This window comes from Aphelocoma coerulescens, chromosome 18 (genome assembly GCF_041296385.1).
Source record: "Aphelocoma coerulescens isolate FSJ_1873_10779 chromosome 18, UR_Acoe_1.0, whole genome shotgun sequence".
Taxonomy (NCBI): Eukaryota; Metazoa; Chordata; class Aves; order Passeriformes; family Corvidae; genus Aphelocoma; species Aphelocoma coerulescens.
The window spans coordinates 8,329,233-8,352,676 of NC_091031.1; the positions used below are offsets into that span (position 1 = coordinate 8,329,233).

Consider the following 23,444-nt stretch of genomic DNA (forward strand, 5'->3'; position numbering starts at 1 on the left):
AGGCTCACCTGGAAACGCTGAGATCCAGCCGCTCCCGCCGTTCTCCTCCTTCCTTGTGCAAGCATTGGTGGGGTGAGAGGAGGTAATGGAGACACCAAACCCAGGTAGAGCCCAGACACAGGGTTTCTGCCCCAAACATTGCCTTTTGCCAGCTCCTGCTGGATCCTCAGCTGCCCCAAGGGCTCTTTGGAGCAGGTGACACAACACCCACGAGTGCCATCGGCTCCACTGTGCTGGGGTTGCACCCCCATGGCCAACACAAGGGTGTCCTTAATCTGCAGGTTTTTGGGAGCAGGCCATTGTTTTGCCTGAGTGGAGGAAGTGTGGCCTCTCCTGTTTCTGCTGGTGTCCCCACTTCAGCCCCGAGCTCTGCAGCCATCGTTACGTGCACCGTGCTCCCATCCTCAACCCACTTGTGGAAAGGGAGTTTAAAGTGGAAGTGTAAAACTTTACTGCCCTCATTAAACTGGTGTTGCAGGCAGGGAAATGAGAGCTGTTGAAATAAGGAAAATAAAGGCATCCCTGGGGTTCCACGTGACACTGGGGGGGGGGTCCTGCCCACTTCTGTGTGCGTGTGCTGGGGGAGCCAAATGCAGATTGGTGCTTTGCAGGGCACAGAGGGGTAAAAAGCAGTCTCAGGGCTGCTGTTGTAGTGGTTAAGGCTTAATCCACCCTGGGAAAATGTCTCTTCCTGAAGAAATGTCTGCTTGATGTAATTGCTGACCAGAATTGAATGCCTGCAGGCTTAAAGAGAAGAAAAAAATATGCCACTAAATTGGAAAATTGGAAGTGTCAATTCACACATCTTCAGCTGGGGCAGCAGTGGTGAGGACCTCGGAGCAGGGATGGGTGCTGGCCCCTTCCCTGCTGCCCCTGTGTCGGAGGAGGCAGGAGCAGCATCCTGCTGCCCTGGCACTCTGTTATCTCCATAAGCAGGGACACCCAGGGAATGATTAAATCAATTAATTGATTTTCTATAGCTCATAAGGAAGTCAAATGGCATTTCCATCAACTCGTGATGAGCCAACACCCCACCATGGCCAGGAGGAATGTTAATGGCTCTTTACGCTTTTATTACCCCTTTTCACTCCTAAATCAAAATTCATCCTGAGCCCGGGAGGCAGCAGGTACTTCAGAAACTAAAACTAGCACAGTGGGAACCATAGCAGCCTCTGTAAGAGCTGGGTTTTCCCATTGATTTATTTGTTTCTCTGGCTTAAACGAGAGAGCAGGGCTCGGTTCAGCTCGAGCAGAGATTAGCTGAGGCTCATCCTGCAGCTCTGCCAATGCCCCCCAGCTCTGGGGTCCTGCTTTGGGCTCCACTGCTGCCAGCAGGATCTGGCCCGTGGGCTTGCTGGAGATTTGATGGGTTTGGAGGAAGGAGATGATTTATGTGTCCCTGGAAGCAGAGTGGCAGGATGCCCAGCACTGTTTGGCCAGTCTATTTGGCTGAAGGAGAAAGGGTGATCATTTTAGAAATGTTAAATGAGTGAGTTCTGCTGTTTCTGAAGCTGAACCTTCTGGGGCAGCTGTAAGCGTGGCTGCGTGCTCGAGTGCTGGATGTGCAGAGCTGGAGGGAGTGACGGTGGTGCTGAGCCTCCTGGAGCCTTCCATGGGCTGGTTTTGGGCTGTGCAAGTGCGGGGTGCAATCCTTCCTCTCCTGCAATCCCTGGGGCACTGGCTCCTGATAGCACAATTTTCAATGTATGAGCAGCAGGGACCATCAGGAGAAGAACCAGCCGAGTTAAATGCTGGTGCCCTTGGAGAGATGCCTCTTGTAAACACCAAGAGCCCAAATGAAGGTTGGTCCCTGGCTCTTGGGTCTGTGGAGTCACTCTGAGGCTGTCCCTGTCCTGTGGGACCTGTGTGTGCTGCTTTTCACCTGGAACTGGGTGTCTCAGCTGCCCCCAGTACTGACAGCATCCACCCCAGTGTGAGGTCCAGCCATGCCCCAGGAGCTCTGCTGTCCTCTAGGCATTGCTGCCCTTGATCCATCCCTGTGCTGGAGCCCTTGTGTTTTAGGAAGCACTTTCAAATCGATGTTAATCTTGTAATTTGGAAGCCTCTCCTGCAGTGTGAGGGGTTTGCAGCGCTGCAGAACAGCTTAAAATGCAATTTGAAATAGTGTTGGCTGGTAATAGAGAAGCAACGGAAAAACTCCCTGCTGCTGCTTTTTTTAAAAGAAAAAGTGAAAGGGGGATGAGAAGCAGGAAGAAAGATGGGTTAAAAATATATGTTAAAATAAATAAAAACTTAACTCCAGCTTGTGTTGAGGTTTTGTGTATTCATCTCTTCTTCCCCAGCTTCCCAACTCCCCCAGCCCATCTCCAGGGGCTGGGGGGGAGAGGAGATGATCCAGCTCCTTTTACCTGCAGTGATGGCTCGTGGCAGGACCTGTGGGACTGTCCCCCTATCCCAGAGGGGCCATCAGGGCTCTGGTGTGTGTGTGTGGCAGGGTAAGAAGTAATAAAAGTTGGGGGGAAGAGCCCTGTGCTCTCCCTTGCAGCAATGAAACGCTCCTGCCTGGGAGTGTGAGTGTATTGTTCATTTTCCTGCCTTTTCTTATTTGTATGGAAATAGGGAGCGGACGTGTTGGGGTGGAGCTGCAGGCTGCTCCTACAGGGTTTCCTTCGGGGTCGGAGGAATCAGGGGGAGCTGGTTGGGTAGAAAAGCATCATCAGGACCCTCTTCTGCGGGCTCAGCTCGGGCTCCTGCAGCTGAAGGAAGGAGGAACGAGACCCCAGAGCCAGCGGGGCTGCGACAGGGACACCTCGGGGTGGTTTCCTCTAACCAGCCTCCTCCTGGAAACCTCCCGGGGCCTCATGCCCGCAGGAGAACCTGCAGCGTGCCGGGACAGCGGCTGCCGGAGGGAAGCAGAGATGCGCCTCGTTGCTCCTGAAGCCTCTGGCGATGGGTCCCAAGGATGTGGCTTTGCCGTGACAGTCTGGGAGCGAGATGGGCAGAGCAGTGCCTGGCCGGAGGGGTGGCGTGAGGCCTCCAGGAGAGATTTCTGGGGCTGAACGGGGTTATTTCCCACCTGCTGGTGCTGCTTTGGGCAGCACGGCGCAGCCGGGTCTGGCTCTCAGCAGGGATCTCCCGCAGCACATCGCTCCCCCCGCTGCCATCGACCCCAGACGCTGCTGCTCTGGGGGGGCTGCAGGAGAGCAGGGGGGGGTCCCTGAGCCCAGGAAAGGCTGCAATTGCTGCAATCACACGGCTACACCTGGGCCAGGTCCTGCCTGGCCGGCTTGTGGCAGAGTTTGAACCAGCCCTGCAGGACACAGACGGTCCTGCCAGTCCGACGCAGAGGGAGCGAGGGAAAACACCCTTGAGGCTGCACATTTACACAGCAGCACACGAGGGGGTGGCTAAATCCAGGAGTAGGTGATAGCAGGCAGGTGGGACATAATCGACTTTACCAGCCAGTGACTTAAGGCTGCTTAATTTGGCTGATTACCAGGGAGCCGCTTTGCTGCCGGCGCTCCCAGCGCTCCAGCAGCAGATCCATGGAGCATCCACTTCACCAGCAGCCCCCGAGCTGCTCCATGGGCACCTCCAGCTGTGTGGCAGCTCCCTGTGTGGCTCCCGGTGCTCTCTGCCACTGGGGCACTGGCTAAGCAGGTCCGGATTTTCTCTGTGTAACTTCAATTAATACATCTGGGGCGGTTTAGTGGCAGATGTGGGTGGGTTTGCTGGCAGCAATAACTGGCTGGGAGCCCATGCTGGGGAATGGGTGCCCTTAAGGGGTGCAGCCACCCCGTGGGACTTTGTCCATCCCTGGAGCAGCTTCCCCAAAGGGATGGAGACAGGAGGTGGCCATTGCTGCCAGCCTGAGCCTGGCCTTGGGCTTTCTTGTTTGCAGCTAGCGCTGGGTCTCTGGGCTGTGATTGCGATGGATTATGTGTCAGAGTTAGTCCTTGGCTAGTTGGCTCTTTGGTCTTTTAATCTGCTTGAATCAAAATCGATAGTGCAAGTAAATAGAGGAACATCAGAGGGGCAGACAATCGAAGGGCTGGGGCTTTGCTCCCTGGGAAAATTCCTCGTGGGAGGATGGGATGCCCAGGACAGCTCTGGGTACTGATGCCTTAGGTTTTAACTTTTGTGTTTTTCAAATCCTGCACTGCCCAGTGTGTAAGTCTGAAGTTTCTTGTAGCCTGTTAATTTCTGCTCTCTCATGCCAGGCAGACATAACAAAGCCTGTCCAGGCCTGCTCATCAAGGACACTCAGAGCGTCCTAGGCCCAAAAAGTACAAACCAAAGGCCTCTGAGAGGGGGGCAAGCTGAGGGGAACTACATCATTAAACCAAAGCTTTAACTGGAGAATTAACCCTGCTATGCAAATGAACCAAACCTATAAAAGTGTGAAGAGCTCGTGACCTGCTGTCCATCTTGGGGTCCATCTGGGCAGTGGCCTCTGGCTCCCCAGGGGTACCTTTGAAGGCCTTTCAAATAAATACCTGCCTTATTTCCTTACTCCTGTCTAGTCTCTGTTTCTAGGAGGCCTTTCAAGGCATCAGTACTACCCCCGAGGAGCTGGGCAGTGAGGTCTGGGTCTACCTGAACCCCACTGGAGATCCTCCAGTTTCCTCTGCAATAAATCTTCCAAGATTGTGCTGCCCTTTTGAAGGGGTTTAAGTAGCCTGGAGTTGTCTTTTAAAGGAGAAAACAAAAGCAAATGATGCTCCAGATTGAAATTAATTCAGCTGGTATTTTCAATGGACATAAGCAATATCTCACTATCTCTGAGCAAATTCCCTGCGTGTGCTGGAGCTGTTGTGGGATGGCCAGGCAGGGCTGCGACATGTCTGACAAGGGAGGGAACCAACAGCCAACCAGCCAGGTTATGGATATTGGGAATACAGTGTGGGATTGCATTTTAAATGCCAGGGAGATGCTTTGGTGCTGTACACACGGGTCTGTGGAGATGTGGGCTGAGGCTGTGCCTTGGTGTCCCCACAGTGATGGGCAAGGGAGGCTTTTTCTGCCCTTGAAATCACTTGGGTTTGGGTGGAAATGTGGGTTTTTTTCCCCCTATCTTCTCAGAATGAAGCTGTTGCTGAGCAGTGTGAGACTCCCTGAGCAGGATGGGGCTGGGTAACCCAGGGGCAGGGAGCTGCCATCAGAGAGGTTTGAGTCACTCCAAGTGGCTAAAGGGATGTTGTGGTTTAAACCCAGAGGGAAATTAAGCACCACAAAGCCACTCTGTCAACCCTCCTCCCCCATCCCTGTGGAATGGGGAGGAGGATGGGAGTAAAGCTTGTATGTTGAGATAAGAAAAGTTTATTAATTGAAAAGAAAGTAAAATACAATAATAATGGCAAATTATAATGATAACAAAAAGGAAACAAACAAGTGATGCACAGTGCAATTGCTCACCACCCGCTGACCAATGCCAAAACCCACCTTCCTCCTTCTTCCCCCACTTTATGCCCTGACCGTGATGCCATGGGGTCTGGAATATCCCTTTGGTCAGTCTGGGTCCCCTGTCCTGGCTGTGTCACCTCCCAAGCACCCCCAGCTTCCTCGCCAGCAGAGTGAAAAGCAGCAGAGGCTCTGTGTGAGCCCTGCTCAGCAATAACAAAAACATCTCTGTAAAATCAACCCTGTGCTCAGCACAATTCCAAAACACAGCCACTGGGAAGAAAATTAACTCTACCCCAGCTGAAACCAGCACAAGGGGACATGCCCCAAAGCGCTATTTTTATTTTCCTGAGGGGTTTAACTCCTTTTGAAAACCTCAGCCCAGGCACCCCAGAGCCTGTGTGACAGGGTGACATCCTCCACGCTCCATCCGTGCTTGGGCAGTGCTGGATGGAGAGGGCTCCCAGTGTGAGCAGTGGTGGAGGATGCTCAGGATCCCAAAACATGGAAAACACAAGGAAACTCCTTCCTGTCTGCTCCTTCCCCTGTGGCACAACCTGGGCTTTGCCAGCACCACTTCACATCATCTCCACTGGTCCCAACCCTGTGCTGATCTGCCCAGCCAGGTGTCCCCTGCACTAGAGCTGCTCCTTTCTCAGCTGCTCTCCACTCCTGCATGGTCAGAGAATCGTAGAAACACAGAATATCCTGAACTGGGAGGGATCCACGAGGATCATTGAGTTCCACTGAACTTCACCCTTGAATTCAGCTTGGCACACGCAGCAACACTCCCCTGAGTGCTCATCCTGGCTCCCATTCCTGGAGGTTCCAGTGGCAGGTCCTGGCAGGAGGTGACGCCTGCTCACGGCTGCTTTCACTCCAAGGAGGTGTTTTGAAGATGAGTGCATCATTAGTGAATTCCCTTGGGTTTCAACCCATCCAGATTTGAGCATATTGGCTGGTGACTATTCCACTGGTTTCACAGAGAAGCTATTCCTTCTTCCACAAGACATCACCCTGAGGGGATGCTTTCCTTTTCTCCCCTGATTTCATCCAATTACTTAGCTGTGTGCTCTTCAGAAGGCCCATAAATAATTCTCCTCCCTCTGCTGTGTTTACCAGCATGTCTCATGAAATCCGGTAAGATATGATTGATTGCAATCATTATTTCCTAGTGCTGCTATGAAAACCTCTGTCAGTTCAGTGATTGCCTGGAAAGCATGGCTGCCACTCAGGAAAGCTGTCAAAACCCTGTCATACTTTAACAAACTCCAATTAATCTGTCGATCGAGTTTATTTGTGTTTGCTGTCCCATCATTGCTGGTTATCAGGGGAAATTAGAATATTTTTCCTTTGTAATTAGCAGCTTGGTGGCTTTGTTTTTTTAAAGAAAGTGGTTTTCAGCACTGTTTTATTTTTCAGGACTGTTTTACTGGGCTTTCGTGCTGTTGAGGTGGGTTTGGGTTTATCCTGGCTGCCTGCAGTGCTTTGGGTAAAGTCTCCTTGGGGATCTTCATCACTGGCTTCAGGGACAAGCCTGAGGTCCTGGCCAGGATCTTCTCCATCCTCTGGATCCCTGTGCCCAGCTCAGGCAGCTGAGCAGCCCTGGGTGGGTGTCTGAGTCTCCATTTCAGGTTAACAAATTAATCCTGGCTCTTGCATTTTTAAAAGAGTCACTTCAGCACTTTTCGTCCTTTCTTTTGGTTTTAATGAGACACACTTTCCAAGAGATGTAATAATCATTGCCAAAAATGTCAGGTCGTTGTTAGCTTCGTTAAGCTGCTGGAAAAACAACAACAACAATGACAAAGACCAGGAACAGAAAGAGAGAGGTGTTGATGTGGAAGAGCTTCAACTTCATCTCCGAGTGCCAGGGGAGGGCTGGGGGAGATGTGTCCTGCCACAGCTCTGCTTTCTGGTGGGGTACCCCAAAAGATAATGCAGGGAAAGCTGGGATTTTGGTTTTTTTAATTACTATTTTTATTAGTATTTGGGATTTTTTTTTTTTTAAATTTCTTCATTTGAGAAGGAATATCTTGGCTCATTGTTGGCTCAGAGCTTTGCTGTTGGAAAGCATCCTGGAATGGCTCAAAACCAGCTGGGAATTGGGTGGTGGCAGTGACAGGAGGGGAGAGCTCAGGGAAATTCAGGGAAGAGAGTTGGAATGTTGGGGGGCCAAGTGGTGGGGTGCAGAGCTGGAGCTTGTGGCTCCACTTGCTGCTGGCTTCTCTGGCATGCAGAGGGAAATGGATTTGTGGCCTGGTGGGAATATCCTCACCCCTCGTTAGTGGTTTGGGAGCAGAGCTGTCTTGTCCACTGTGCTTCTGTGGTGAGGACTCAGAGCAGGCATCCTGGCCTGGACTGCCAGGAAATCTCCATCTCCATTGCCTTCCCAGGCACCATCCTTGTGTCTTCCCAGCAAACTGGCACAACCTGAGCCCCCCAAGCAAGCTGGGATCCAAATCCCCAGGCCAGGATGGACTCCACCTGTGGGAATCTGGTGGTTGTGGTTTGAGCCTTTGTGGCCAGCTGTAGGGGTTGGGTCAGGTCCCTTTCCTGACCTCCAGCCTCACCCACTGTGGCACAGGAGCATCCAAGAGGGATCGGTAATCACTGTCTCACTCAAAAACTGCCTTCAGGGTCTCAGCTCTGCCCTGCTGCCCATGCTGGAATGTCAGAACAGGAGCAAATTCTGAGTAGAAATCCCCATTTGGGGGGTGGTCAGTCCTGGGGTGGACAGAGGGTGCTGGGGGCTGCAACACATGAACACAGCCCAGCTGTCGGAGGGATGCCACTGGAATGGGCTCAGGCTGTGGGTAAATAACTGAAGTGGATTTTCTAATTTAAGCCCATCTCAGAGCTGTTCTATTTCCCTTCTGGGCCTTCTCCTGATTTGCTCAGCTGTGTTTGGGGCAGTCCCTGTCAAAATGGAGCTCCAGAGTTCAAGATTCCACTTTTTTACCCCCATAGGATCTTTTAATTGCAGGCTCATTAGTGCTGCTGCTCTCCAGTGGGACAGGCTGTGACTTTTATATCAACCAGGGGACAAGGTGACCTTACTGGTGGGATGGGCACAGGTGGCTCTTGCATTCCCAAACCCACCCAAGGAGACCCGAGGCTGCACAGGACCTCTGGCACCCACTGATTCAAGCAGAAGTCACTGACTTCTTGCCATGGAACTGAGGGAGTGTTTGGGGAAGAGCCCAGTTTCAATCTCCATGAATGGTGGTTTGTCCTTTTTTTTTGAGCAATTGCTTTTGCTCTCAATGTTTCTTCTGTTTTGTTAGATAGCGTCAGGAAAAATAATGTGCTGCTGATAATCTCAGCCAAGCGTGGAAGGCAGCCCTTGGCAAGGTCTGGCTGGCCCAGTGTCAGCTTCTTGGAGGGCTCATAACCCTGTGTTCGTGTGCCGTGCCTCCGACAGAGCCGCAGTGATCCGATGTTATCCCAGCGCCTGCTGGGTTGAGAACCTGGCAGAGGAGTGTGAGGGGCTGGAGCCTCCAGTTCAGCTGCAGTGCAGTGCAGCCCTCTCTGGGAAGCAGCCCTCCCTGGGAAACAGCCTTCCCAACCCCTGGGAGCTGGGGCTGAATAGTGGGGGAATTCCTGGGGGAGTGCGGATGGAGCCGGGGCTGCAGTTCTGCAGCAGCAGGAGCTGTCACGGTGCCCCTGATCCCACCACAGCCATACCCTGCTCTCACCTGAACACTCAAACCATCCACACTGAGGCTTCTGTGCTGTTTCACGTGCTCAGCCAGCCCCTGTGGTGAGGAGAAGCCCGTGCCAGGGCTGTCCTTGGCACACAATGCCATTGGAATACCCTGATCCATCCCACTGCCTGCTGGGCTGGCTGCAGGGGGCTGTGCCAGGGTAGGGGATTCCAACCTCCCTCTGGCTTTGCAAGACTGGTTGTGCCTCTGGAGGTGCATGAGGTGTCCCTAAGTCCCTATAGCCGCCTGATAGCCACCTGATAGCCACCTGATAGCCACCCAGGGGGTCTGGCAGCCGCTCGCCTTCCCAGCGCTGCCCCCCTGGCCCCTGCTGCTCCCTACATTGAATATGTGCTGCCTCTTGGAAAGCACATGTGAGTGGAACGGTGGAGATAAGCTAAACGGGAGAGGTTCAGGGGATTATGCACTGATTAAGTTATTACCAACGTGAAATGAGCCGAGCTGAGATGAAACAGGAGCTTTATTTTCTGTTCCCTGGCTCCGGGCTCAGGCTGCCTGTGGCTCGATGGCAAATCAAGCCGGGAGCTCCTGGATCGCCCTGTGCTCTCCATGTGGCAGCAGGTCAGTGCCATGCAAACCCATAGGAAACAGCGTTAAATAGGGCTGGGAACTGGGGGCCTTCCTTGCTGTGGGGGTTCTCTGAGATGCAGTGCTTGAGACAGAGCTATTTCCAGTGCTGGGCCACCCACCCCATTGCAGATACGGGCAGAAAATGAATTCTTCTCTGTAACAGGGAAATCCGGTGCTGCTGGGAGGATGTGTTGGGGGAGGACCACCTCTTTGCTCAGTTTCCCCTGTTCTTCCTTAAGCGTCCCCTGCAGGCTGCTGTCAAAGGCAGGATGCGGGCCTAGGTGGGCGCTGGAGAGTGAAAAATAGAAAGTGCCAAATGAAAGGCTGTTTGGTTGGTGCTTGGGAATAAAATCAGTTTTCCATAAGCCCACAGGACAGGCTGGATCAGGTGGATAAGTCAGGAGTTCATGCCTGGAGAGGCAGGGGAGGGGGCTGGATCCAGGGCTGAGATAACCACTGGCTATCCCGAGCTGGAGGAGCCCAGCTGGATTTGGGCACAGGCAGGGATTTACCCTGCTCGGGCAGGACGATGGCAGAGCCAGGGTGGGGACACTGGGGACAGCAGGGCACCGAGATGGCCCATAGCCCACCGAGCCCACCTGTGGGGCTGGGGAGCACAGGACCACTGGGCAGATATGGGGCTGGGGCTGTGGGCAGGGGGTTCCATGGGTGGGGTCTGTCCGTGCCAGCCGTGGCCGGGTCTCACCTGCTCTCTGTGCCGCAGTGATGGGCGCGCTGGAGTCCCGAGGGGTGCTGCGCAGGATGAGCGACATGCTGGAGATGCTGATGAAGAGGATGGACATCCTGGCCAGGCTGGAGAACAGCACTGACTTCCACAGAGGGGATGAAGCACGATTCCCTCTGGACAGGTCAGTCAGACCCTGTGCAGCAGCGCTGGGCATGGGGGCTTTGCAGGAGCAGAACACCCCAAGGTGCTGAGCTGCTCTGTGGGGGTGGTGGGGCCCAATGGGACATGGGGCTTGGGGAGATCTTGTTTAGTCTCATTTGCCATTTCTAGAACCTCTTCTTTTGGGATTTCTGAACTGACTGTGATTTTTAGCAGTAGTGGTCACAGCCCCAAACTTGTCAGAGTTCAAGAAGCGTTTGCACTGCGCTCTCAGGCACACTGTGTGATTTTTGGGGCTGCCCTGCGCAGGGCCAGGATTTGGACTCAGTGATTCTTATGGGTCCTTCCAACTTGGGGTATTTCATGATTTCCTGCAGCAGCTGTCCCAGGTGTGAGTGTGGAGGTGTGGGAGTGCCTGCAGTGCTGTGCTGTGGTGCAGCTGGAGGTGGGACTTGCCGAGGCCTGGAGCAGCACCTGGTGTGTGGGATGTGCTCCCTGAGCTCAGAACAGGCTTTGTTCCTGTACTCCTTGGGTAGCAGGGGAGCTGGTGGTTGTTTGGAATCCAGGGCTGATGTGCTTAGCCTTGGAGTAGAGCAAGGCTTAAATGTGCAGAAGGGCTTAAAATGATGCCCTGGCTCCCCGTGATGTACATCTCAGCTGGCAGCATGAGAGATGCCATCAGACCTTCCTACCTGATTCACTAAAGAGACACTTCCCTGTGCTCTGGGAGCCTTTAAACATTCATTGGCACTAATTTGAGTGTCAGGCCAAGACCTGCACAAATGGTAACCGGTGCTGGGGGTGGGCAGAGATGGAAAAGCAAAGGGGCAGCACTAGGGACCAACCTGGCAATGGGGAAAAGATGCCAGTGTGGATTTTGCTCAGGTGGAGCCTCGGGTGACACATGAGAGGTGGATGGCAGGGATGTGACGTGCAGGGGTCACCCCTGCCCTGTTCTGTGCTGACAGCACAGGAGCTGTGGTGCATCCTGCTGGCTCCCACACAGCATTCCCACCTCCGCCTCCTGCCATCGCTGTGCTTTTCCTGTTCCCATCAGCATTTCCATCCCTCTCCCTCGCTTTCCATCGAGCCTCTTTCGTGCTTATAATGGAAAACAGAGTAAGTGAGCCTGTAATTAAAGGCTGAGCTCTGCCACGGTACCTGCACACCTGAGTTAGAGCTGCACAGGCAGCCGTGGAATGCGTGGTCCTGCCTTTTATGTAGCATCATTTCCAGTACTGAGAAAATATAATTTGCCTCAGCAATGGCAGGTGCTGGGGATTTTGTCGTTCTGAGGCTGGCTGGTACCCAAGCGAATGAGATCACCAATAATCCCAGAGAGGAGTGGACAGGACTATTACAGCTGGCCACTGGAAGGTGCTTGCTCACATTTAATGACTTTCTTGGCCAGTCTTTCTTGTGTTAAAAGAACCAGTAATTGCAGGTGATGGTAGTTTCTCTACACCAGCAGCCAAGAGATAAAGTTTAAAATGTTTCTGTGGGCTGGCAGCAATGGCTGCAGACGGGGATTTGGTGTTTCAGATCTGCTGTGTGAGTGATGACTTTGGGGCCATCTCTTGGAGAGACCAGAGAGGATGGGAGCTGATGGACCCACACCAAAACAGCCTTGGGTTTTGTGTGTGTGCTCAGATGGGCCTGAGTGGTTGAGATTACAGATATCTTAATGTTCAGAAGCAGAAAGTCAGGGGCAACTAGTTTATCACCTTTTGCTCCTTATAAATCACCCCTAAAGGAAAATCAATTCTCTTCACTTGATTCTGCATCCAAGCCCATCTGTCTCCTCTCCTTGTTCTCACCTGGCCACTGAAGATCCGTTTCTGGTCGTGGGGCAGAGCATCTCCAGGTGAAGCAGCCACCATGGGGGAGTTTCTTGAGGGTGGGATTTTGCTGTGACGGTCCCTGACGAAGCACTGGCAGCACTTGCCAACACTTGGGAAGCATTCCCCGAGTGCTCCCTTCCTTCCAGCCCTGGGTCTGGCTGAGGTCTGTGGCCAGGGGGGATGTGTTGGAAGCGTTACAGCTGTTCTGGGTCTCAGCAGGTTTGAGTGGCCCTGTGTCTGCTGCCACGTGTGCTCCCTCATCCAGGGTGCCCTTTCTTGGCTTGTCCCGGCCCTGTGAGGGGTGCATGAGGCAGCTGGAAGGGTACAGAGCCACCCTGCTCTGTGCAGAGCCTGGTTCTGTGCTGACCCCACAGCTTTGGGTGCTGTCTGGAGCTGAGCAGAGCATCCCGGGGGGGAATCCCAACGCAGCTGGGCTGAGACCCTGCGGAGTGTGGGTGCTGAGGTCCCTGTCACTTTGAGGGTAACCAGCTGCAGTCCTGGGGACCCCTGTGCTGAGGTGGGATTGGGCACCTCCAACTGCTCCAGGACCCAGCAATATCTCCTGGACCCGGATCAGCCCCACGGAGACACTCGGGTGCTGTTCCTCGTTAGGATCCTGGGATTCCACCAAGGGTTTGTCTCCTTCCCTCCCTGTCTCTGCCTCTTTGATCACCAGTGACCGACTTGAGGCTGTCAGGGAAAGATAATACAATTAAAGGGTGCTAATTTCAAAGGGATTTTAGTCTTCAAAGCGTCCCTGCTTGGCACGGCTGCCGCCTTCGTCTCCTTCCCGCTCAGCACAGCCGCCAGCATGGACTTTGCAGTTCCAGTTGCCCAAAAATGGATTAATTCTTGTTTTCACAAAGTGCTCTCCTGCTGAAGGCTGGATCTCAGTGGAATCAGCAAGGCTGGGTTTTGCAGAGCCCCAGCTGAGAGGAAGGAGGTGAAGGCTTTGCTGGGCTTTATGAGATAACCTGTGAGCACCGTACTGCTCGAGCAGAGGGTTGGGGTAGCTTTACCCCTTGGAAAGTGCAAGGAGAAGTCTGAATATACAGGGGGGAATTACTGGCCTGCCTTGGAAAGCCTCCCAAGCTTTCCTAGATGAACCTCGCTCCAAAATCTTTCTTGCTCCACAGGGGCTGTCTGATTGAATACTCCACAGGTGCCTCCATTTGTAGCCCAGCAGCCCCTTGCAATGCTTTAGATAAAACTCTTGGAAAACCCAAATGTCCCAAATGGCCAATTTTCTTCCCCTTAGAAGAGCTGCCCGAAGGTTTTGTGGGACATCGTGCTGGGATAAGGCTGCACCTGCAAGCCCCAGGTGTTGCTGGATCCCTTCTCCAGCCCTGCCTGGGCTCCCTGCTGCCTGCACCCTGCCTGTGCTGGGAAGGGAAGGATGGATTCCCTAACGAGGGCGAGCAGCCTGCCAGTCAGCTGCAGCAAAATCAATACGGCTGTTAATTGAATGCAACCCTCGTAAATCATCAGAGGGGAAGGAAATTAGGAGTACTTATGGAAGCCTCCTGGAGAGCTGTTTACTGGGCAAGGGAAATATTAGTTTGCAGGGGAAGGGTTGATCTCTGGCTGGGAAGTGCTAGGGAGGGAGGGAGGGAGGGAGGGGAGGAGGGGGTCTGAAGTGGCTGACCCAAACCAGCACCATAACCCAGCAGTGCTGGGGGTTGGAGAATCCCTTTTCCAGGAGCTGGGCTGCCCCTGCCCACCTCATCCCACAGGGACACGGCAAAGGGGAAGGTTGGGGTCTGCAGCTCTGGCATCCCTGGTCATCCCTCTCCCCCACACGGTGGTTAGCCTGCAAAGGGTGCTATTTGCTAACGACTGATTAATCTTCAAGCTTAATTACTGCCAAGGCTCAGTTAATTTCCACACACTTTAAGTATTTGTTCTTGTAATCATTACATGACTCCATATTCCCCCAGTAATTAAAAGTCTCGCAATATGACACTAAATGGATGATGTTCCTGCATCCTGCCAGCCTGGCTCTATTAATTCCTGAATTGTTGCCACTGGTGAGCTGGCTGTAGTGAAATCCCTGCCAGATGCTGTGGTCTCCTGCTACCCAGGTGAGCCTGGAGCAGTCTTGGACCCCTCTGTGTGTTGCCTCCCCATCTCCTCGGCAAACTGAGGGGCTCAGTGGGGGCTGCAGCGTGTGAAAGCTGTTCAGGGCAGCCCAGGGAAGGTAAGACCCAGCCTGTGATCCAGCCTGGCTTTGCTGGGTGTTGGTTCTGCTGATCTGAGCTTGGCTGCAGGAGCAGGGGTGCATCAGGAGACAGGAGCCTTCCTCCCCAGCACTTTCCTTCCTCACAGGTCCCACCGCCCGTTCCATCCTGGCAGAGGTGGTGAGTTGTTTCTTGCCAGCTCCTGAGGGTGTCTCCAGCCTGGCCCTGGATGATTTCATTGTTACCTGGAGGGGATGAGGACAGCACAGGGAGTCCCTGTGGGTCTGGGGTCCCCACTGAAGTCAGAAGAGGACATAAATGCCAGGGGAATTCATGCCTGGGCAGCTGAGATAAATTGCTTTTCTCTCTAAGGCAGAGCAGGGAGGTGGCTGTGTGCTGTTAGAAGGTGAGCAGGGGTCCATCCTTGCATCCCACATTTCCAGAGGGGTTGTGGCCTCATGGAAGAGCCTCACAGCCAAATGGTGCTGGGCACTACCAGCGTGGTGGTAGGACAGGTGCCAAGGTATGCCCAGGTCAGTCACACCCTCCCCTCCTGCTGCCAGGCTTGTACCTCCCCCAGCACCTCCCACTCAATTTGCTGAGCCTAGTTCTGCGATAGGCTTTGCTTTCTGTTGATTTTGTTTAGCTCGATTTATTTTTTATTGATTTTATTGATTTTATTTTATTTTTTATTTTATTTCCACGCCAAAGCATCGACACACTGGGAGCTGCTTTATCACAGGGCTGGCAAATGAGGCTGCTTGGTGAAGGAGCACCTGGAGGCCAAGTGCAGTCACTGATGTTTTTGTGCCGTGGTTGGTTTTGCCTTGGGTGGCTCTACAGGGGCAGTGCTGGGGTGCTGGTGATGTGGGGCTGCTTTTACCCAGCCTGTGGGTCTGCTTTACCCTACAAGGAAAATCAGATCCTGTTAACCCTCCATCAAATTCCCTGATTTTGGAGCAGCTGCACGCAAACCCACAGCTGGCAAAGGAAATGGGAGGTGAGGACTCTATTTTGCCCCGAGGATTATGATCAAAACTGGTGGTTTTGGTCTCACTTTTAGGCAGGTCCCTCTCAGTCAAGACTGTGAGGCTGGCAGTGCCTTCCCAGCTCACTGAAGGTGGTTTCTCCCAGCCTGCATCAGGTTACTCAAGGCTGTAGATAAATATATCTGATTTATGCCCCAACAAAGTGGTGATCCCATAACCCTCCTTTTCATGATCCTTCACGTTGCCATAAATAAACCCACAGCTGTGGCTTAGCCCAGTTCTGCTCTGAGGGTCAGGAGGAAAATGAAGGTTTGGGCTTGTGGCTTCAGCTTCGTGTTTTGCTTGGGGAGGATCTCAAAGCACTTTATAGCATTGATAAAATATTTTAATTAATGGTGTTGGTTACATTTTGATGGCTGAGCTACAGGGTTTGGTTGGAAAGCTGATTTTCATCATTTTTTTCGTGAAGTTTATTGGCAGCTCACTGAAATGTCAGTGTCCTCTCCTGGGGTGTGCAGCCGTGGGCTTTGGGTTAGCTCAGGGTCTCTTAGAAAAGAATTTGTGTGTGAGAAATATCACCCACAATCAACTGAAATGAAAACAAATGGAAGTACTTTAGGGAGTTAAATGCTCCTGTATTTATTATGTGATTTATTATGTAACTTGGTGTTGGAGCAGTTCAATCAGGGCTCTGCCCATGCATCATCTGGTATTTGCTTCAAAAGAGTTTCCAAGGAATGCTCCCGTCGTGTTCTCCAGGATGTTTTCCCAGGGGGAATTCCCAGTGAGCACAAACATGGCCAGAGTGAACTCAGGTCTTTACTCAGGTGTTCGTGGAGGGGAGACTGAGCTGTTTGTCTCACCCTGAGGTGGAAAGCATTGGGATGTACAGAGACCCCAGAAATTACGCTGGGAGCAAACGCTATCCTCTGAAACGGTAATAAATATTTGTATTTAATTGTAATTTTTCATCCAGTTGACTGGCAGGAGCTGCCTGTGAAGAATAAACCCATTTCTCAGTGGTAGGGGCCTTCTCACATGTGCAAAGCCAGGTGCCACATCCCTTTCCTTGTTTGATGTCAGGAAAGGCACCAAGGATCTGAGTGACCTGGCAGAGCCCTCGCCAGGGGGGAGCAAAGCAGCGAGCCCTGTGCCTCAGTCCCTGCACTTTTTTCCCCTCTAATGCTGCTCTAAATTTCTACCAAGCTGATCATAACCAGAGCTTTGGGCTTTTGCTCTGCTCCCTGGGGGTCTGAGCCTTTCCCAAGTGGGGCAGGACATGGAGCCCTCCCTGCACTGCCCATCACAGCACCGGGTGTGCTGCCCTCCCACATCATGGGCCAGCAGCTCAATCCAAGGCAAGGCTGCTCATCCAAGCTCAGGGACCAGCACTGGAGCAATGAGGATTAAATCCAGGATTACAAGGCCAATAAATATAAACTGCACTGCTGAGCCTCCTCAGCACGGCACCTGCCCCGGCCACTGCTGCCTCTCCTGCTGCACCTCCTGTTTTGGGGTCATCGGTGTCAGGGGACTGTGACATAAATTTTAGGGTGAGTACCAGCCACCCAGTAACCCCCCTGTGTCTGTGTCCTTCCCTCTCCCACGTGGGCAGCCCTGGCTCCTGGATTTTCAGATACAAGCCAGCTCAGAGAGGATGTGGAGATTCACACAAGCGTATGGATCTCCCAAAAATGTTTTATCTCCAGCATTGATGTTTTACTTGTATTCTCTTACATTAGTGGAGCAAAGCTTTTAATCTCTCCATCTTCTTGGACATTTAAATGACTTTATTTAGTTATCCAGCACTTGGAGGAGGGATTTTCCCCACATCCCTGGGACCCTGCAGCTTTCCAGCCACCGAGTTCGTGACTTCACAGAGTTGGGTGGCTCTGAGCGCTTTCCACTGGAGGGGGCTGGGGATGAAGGGACAGATGGCTGGATGGGAAGAGCAGCCCGAGCCCTCAGGGTGACCTGCTGGAGAAGCCCTTGGGGCTGATTTCTCCTGGAGATATCCCAGCTGTTTTAATGGGCATCACCTCTCAAGCTGCAGCAGGAACCAGGAGGACAGGAAAGATCCTTTTCCCTTGGCCGTCAGTGCTGCCTGTGGGATTTCAGCTCCCTGTCCTGGAGGCTGAGGCTGTTGTGGGGCTGGATGTGATTTGTGTCCCCAGAGCAGGGAAGCAGCACCAGCCCTGGGCATCCTCCCTGCTGCTTTCTGCTCTGCTTTGGGTTTTTAAGCAAAAACTTTAAAAAATATTTAACGAGGCAAATGGCAGCACAGACTGGAGTGAGAGAGTGGAAATCCTTTGGTAAACTGCTCTGTGCAAATGCTGAATTTGTTGAGGTATTATCTTCAGAACATCTGCTTTTCTCCATCTGTATTGGTCTTCCCAAAGCTATGGCTTTCACCAGTTAATAGCAAGAAATATCGGATGAGCAAGCAAATATGTTTAGGGCTTGTATTATGAAGACAACACACAAAGAGAAAGAGATTCATCTTTTCATAATGCCACTTGTATAAAAGGCAATAAAAATACAGTGGCTTGTAAAGGGATAAACAGGCTGAATCTGAGCTGGTGCTGCCGAGTTGGGGACAAGAGCAAAGTGAAGGGAACCAAATTAATGCATAAAAAAGTGACAGAAAACCCACCCTTCGGCTATATTCTATGGCAAATGATCTGTCAGTGGGGAAAGATACATCTTAATAGCAGTTTTTGAAAGGAGATGAATACTGTATACAGAGCATTATAAAGCACGGTGTGATCTGAATCTTAATCAACACGGGGAAATATAAATCTGAAAATAATAAAGATGAAATCAATATTGATGGTCAGGAGTAAAAGTACTGTATTTGCTGTAGTAAACGGTTTTAAGGTCCCAGGGAAAAAATTGTTCTAGAAAAGCCGTGGCAATTTAGTGTCGTTTCAATAGCTGGCACAGCACCAGCACATTTTGGTGGCATTTAGAGTGTCGCTATGGAAAAATTTAAAAAGCAAGAAGGGAAAAGGCAAAAAGCTGCTCCCTGGCTAGTGGTGGTGCTGGAAGAAAGGAGATTTTTTTTCCTCTGGGCCGGCAGGGGCTGTGCTGGCATCCTGCCTTGGATACAAGCATCTGGTGGGATATTCCTGCTCTGCTGAGCTATCTTTGAGCAGAATAAACCTCTTACCTTGTCCTGGCTGGTGTCTCCAGTTAGTGGGAACAAGGCATCGAACTCCTACGAGGCACACAGAACCTTTACCCGCTGGAGATTTTCCTTTAAATGCCTTATTTTCCTGTCTCCTGCCTGGGTGACAAATCGCTGTGCTGATAGCTGAGGTAACTTATGTTTAACCTGCTTGTCACCCCCTTAATGCCTTACATGAAATTTGCTGCTCCAGTGATGGCCTTGTTACCCAGCAGATACAAACACTGGGACCTGTCAGTGCTCTCAACTGGGAGCGTGGCTCTTCCCCTCAGGCATCAAATCCCTTGCTCAGAGTCACAAGGGTGTGCAAGGGTGAGGAGCATGGGAGGTCTGAGCCTGGTTCTGTGTTTTGAAGGGGCTTTTCCACCTTTCTCCCTCTCCTTTCATATGTTCCAAGAGTCACAGTGGGCAGTTTTAGTGTCACTGTCCAGTAATCCTCTGTGTTTTGGGGAAAGCCTTGTGATGCTCATGGCTTGTTTGGAGGACTGGAGTGTGATGCTCAGAAATACATTTTCCATCTAAGGGTTTTGAGGTGAAACCTCTTTGTTTGGGAAGCAGTTGTAGCTTCACAAGAGCTGGGCAAGCTGGCACAGAGCCTGGGCCAGCTCTGCCACCAGCATTGTGGCCACCTGGCACAGAGCCTGGGCCAGCTCTGCCACCAGCACTGTGGCCACATGGCAGGACTCAGGCTGAGCTGGAAGAAAGCCATTTATTTAGGATAACGATCCTGGTTTTTGTTAGTGTTTTTGTGGCTGCCCAGTGCTCAGCTCTGGCTGAGCTGAGGTCTGGAGGTCATCAGTGAGAAGGTGGGGCCTGAGGTTTCTGTTGATTTTTGAGGCTCACCCGGTTCCTTGGGTGTTTGGGAGCAAGTGAGGATTGGGATAGCTTCTGGGAAGAGGCAGAAGCCGGACTCTGGGGTAATCTAAGTGCTCTGAAGGGTGAGAGCAATGGCTGTGGTCATCCTCTCTCCTTGCCATGAGTGATGGAGAAACCTGGGGAGCATCTTCATCAAGCCCACATCCTTTTGCTGTTGAAAACAGGAGTTTGGGCTCACTGGCTCTAAATTCACTGCATCCATGTGATGTTTCCTCCAAAATTGCCCACCCACGCATTTACTGAGTGCCTCTTCATCACCTGTAGGGTCTGATGGCTGCTTGCTGGTGGAAAAAGGGTTGCAGAAATGGGGGTTTTCAAGCTTTCAGACCAGGACAATTTTATCTCCTCGGAGCCATGCTGACAAGCTGAGCTTATCTCAGGTTATTTTTGTGCCCATGTTTTCCCAAGGCCTCACGAGCAGCCTCCCTGCTGCAGCAGTTACAGCAGGATACCTGGGGTTTATTCTCTGCAAAGGTTGGAAGTGACTCGGGGGCAACGGTGTCCTCTGCATTTAATTATTATTTCTTAAAAGCCCAAGATCAGTGGCTCCCTGTGGAGATTTGCAGCCTGAATATTGATGGTTGTAAACCATGCCAGAAGGAAAAATGTGGGCTGCTCGCTGCTGGCAAATGGACTTTAAATCAACAACTGAAGCAGTGTCGGTTCATAAAACCGGGATTTTTTTAGCCTTGAGGACAGAGGTACTTTAAATCCCAGCCTTTGGGTTCACTGATCTGCTGGAGAACAAACATAAAACTTCACCACGAAGGACCTGCCATCAGCACGTGTTTTTTGTGCCACGAGCATTCAAGGTAGCCCTTTTGGTTTTGCTCACTGCGTGTGACATTCCCTTGTATCGAAACCACCTCGGCGGCAGCGGGAGGGAAAACTTACGACCCGAACGCTGCAGAAGGGGAAGTTATTTCCTGGGATAACTCATCCAGATGTGGTGGCTGTTTGTGGTGGAAGTGGCAGCAGAGGTGTTGGAGGGGGAGGGCTTGCTCCTTGTCAAGCCTGGCAGGGCACCACTGCTGATGGATGGAGTTGTCTTTGCCCTTTTCCAGGTGACACCAGGTTTTAATGGACACCCGGCTTCTTTACAGGGCTCTGTTTCCCTGGGCACACAAGGTGTTCCTTGGCTGAGGTTAATGGGGCTGTTCACCCAGGACAGTGTTGATTCCAGGTTTGATTCCATGCAAGCACGTGCAGCTACCCAAGCTGGTGGGATCTGACCTCAAGCCTTGGTGGGAAGGTGCCTGTGGGCTTTGCTGGGGCTGCAATCCCCAGCTCAGCCCCGGCTCCTGCCGTGCTCTCGATGCCGCCCCAGCTCCCTGTCCCTGCACAGCCCTCACTGCTGCTCCTTGTTGGGGTCCTGGAAATCCACTCAGCTGAATCTCAGAATCACCGAGGTTGGAAAACACCTCTGACATCATGGAGTCCGGCCATTAGCCCAGCACTGCCAAGCCCATCACTAAACCATGTCCCTAAGAACCACATCTGCATGTTTTTGGGACACTTCCAGAGATGGTGATTCCACCACTTCCCTGGGCAGGCTGTTCCAATGCCTGGCCTCGCTTTCAGTGAAGAAATGTTTCCTGATATCCAATCTAAACCTCCTCAGGTACAACTTGAAGCTGTTTTGTCTTGTCCTATCACTTGTTACTCAGGAGGAGAAACTGATCCCCACCTTCTGTGGATGGGCTGGCTCAGGACATCCACGTGTCCTGTGTGCCTTTCATCACTCTGCTCCAAGCCCACAAGCTCACCCATCCCTTTTTGGTTTTACCTTCTTTTTCCTGTATTTTTATTCTTTTTCTCTTTTTTTTTTTCCTCCCCAGCACAGCTTCCTATATGCACCTCAAAGCCAATAATTAGCAGAGGATTTTCGAACACAGCACATCTGAAATAAAAAACTTTTTTTTTTTGCCAGAGTATTTAATATTTCCCTGCATAAAATGCACAGGTGGATCCGTGTTTATCAGCACACTGCAGAAAATGGCAGAAGAGGTATAAATACTGATTTAAATAGGTTTTCAATCAAACCTCCTGGAAGGCAGCAGCTTCTTTGCCTGTTAAATGCTGCACCAGGTGCTCCCATGTTTCATCCTGGAGCTAAGTTCAACCTGCTGGCAGCTTCCAAGGGCATGGATTTCGCTCTGAGCATCTCTGAGTGTCACCACTGGGAGACACCAAGTTCTCAGGGTTAATTTGGTTTCTCTCCCAGGTTCCAGCCAGCAGCTGGGTTGATGGAGAGGATCCAGGCCATAGCTCAGAACGTGTCGGACATTGCAATAAAAGTGGATCAGATTCTCCGGAACAGCCTCCTGAATGGGAAAGGTGAGTGTCCCTGGGGGTCCCCATGCTCCAAACACACATCCAACCATGAAAAATTTGGTAAAAATGCTGGGAATGGATGCTGGTCTGAGGCTGGCTTCCTTGGGAAACTTGTGCCTGCCAGGGGGACGAGTGGTAACAAATCTGAATGGCTGTCAGGAATGGATGCCAGGGGATTAAATGCAAAATTAAAGGTGAGGAGCAGTGCCAGCACAAGCACCTGGGTAGAAAAATTTGGTGGTTTGGATCCAAATGCACAGGGGCTGGGATTCAGCACCAGGAGAGACATTCCCATCCCACTGTGGCACTGCTGGGAGTGCAGCTGGGCTCTCCAGATGTTTCTCCACATGGCTGCGTGGTCCTTGGGGTTTAGGCAGAAGATCCTTCCATTGCCTCTTGCACCTCATGCTTTTCAGTCATGGACAAAGGAGGGCTTAGAGGAGGGGTGGTGGCTTTTATTGACCCAACCACAGAGGGAGAAAAGAGATCCTGTTGTCTTTTTAGCCACTTTGTGGCTTATTCTGGAACTCACTTTGGGGGCTGAGTCTTCTTCCAGCAGCTCAGCAGGACAGTTTTTCTTGCAAGTTTACAGCATAAAGCCTGTCAAGTATTTCCCTAGATCCTGCAGTCTGCTGACAGGAGTGGGGAAAGGTGGGACTTGGGGTCTGGACCAGGCAGAGGGCACAGGGAAGTGCTGGAAACCGACCTGCTGAGATTCAGGGAAGGGGAACATTCCTGGCGTTGAAGCAGGGTGGTTTCCTCTGTTTCCTCCCTGATTTGGGAAGGATGCTGAAGATGCTTCATGTCTTGATGTCCTGCTCTATCCAGTGGGATGGGGCTGTCTGCCAGCCCAGCTGTGGCACCAGTGAACATGCTTGGGGGCTGCCAGCCCTGTCCCATCCCATCCTATCCCATCCTATCCCATCCTATCCCATCCTATCCCATCCTATCCCATCCCATCCCATCCCATCCCATCCCATCCCATCCCATCCCATCCCATCCCATCCCATCCCATCCCATCCCATCCCATCCCATCCCATCCCATCCCCTCCCAGCATTTCTAGATGCTCCACTGTCATGTCCCAGCTCTCCCCATGCCCAAATTGTCTCTCTGCAGTGATGGAAGGCAGGAGGGATCAGTGTGAGGTGCCCAGGGACCCCAAGTACCCCGACTGTGCAGGGAAGGTGGAGGTGAGTTGGGGTTCCCTGTCTGGGAGAGGGTCTCCACCTGGGATGGAAGCTGCTGGGAAGGGAAGGGCCCTGAGCAGTGACCCTGGGGGTTAAACTGGGAAGGGTAATGGGGTCAGGGGATGTTTTCCAGAATAAAATGTTTGTTAATATTGGAAAGGTGCAGCCCCTTGAAGGAGGAGGAGCAGAGCCAAAGGTGTGGAAAGCAAAGCAGGGCTGTGCTGTGAGGAGAAAACACGAGGGAGGTGTCCAACCTTCTCTGGCAGCCTGTGCTACAGAAATGGGACTGGCTTTCCCCAGTAATACCCACCCCCAATGTACCTTTAGCTGCAGTGGTACTAAGCAC

General features: G+C 52.1%; 1 protein-coding gene across 2 annotated transcripts in view; it reads left to right on the plus strand.

Moving 5' to 3' along the window:
- MGAT5B (alpha-1,6-mannosylglycoprotein 6-beta-N-acetylglucosaminyltransferase B) overlaps positions 1-23,444 on the plus strand; it is a 65,055-nt gene that overhangs the window by 14,132 nt on the left and 27,479 nt on the right. For both annotated transcript variants that reach the window (XM_069032776.1, XM_069032775.1), the window contains exons 3-5: positions 10,384-10,528; positions 21,801-21,913; positions 23,028-23,101. In XM_069032776.1, the coding sequence (XP_068888877.1) occupies positions 10,384-10,528; positions 21,801-21,913; positions 23,028-23,101 (332 nt within the window). The remainder of the gene's footprint in view (positions 1-10,383; positions 10,529-21,800; positions 21,914-23,027; positions 23,102-23,444) is intronic.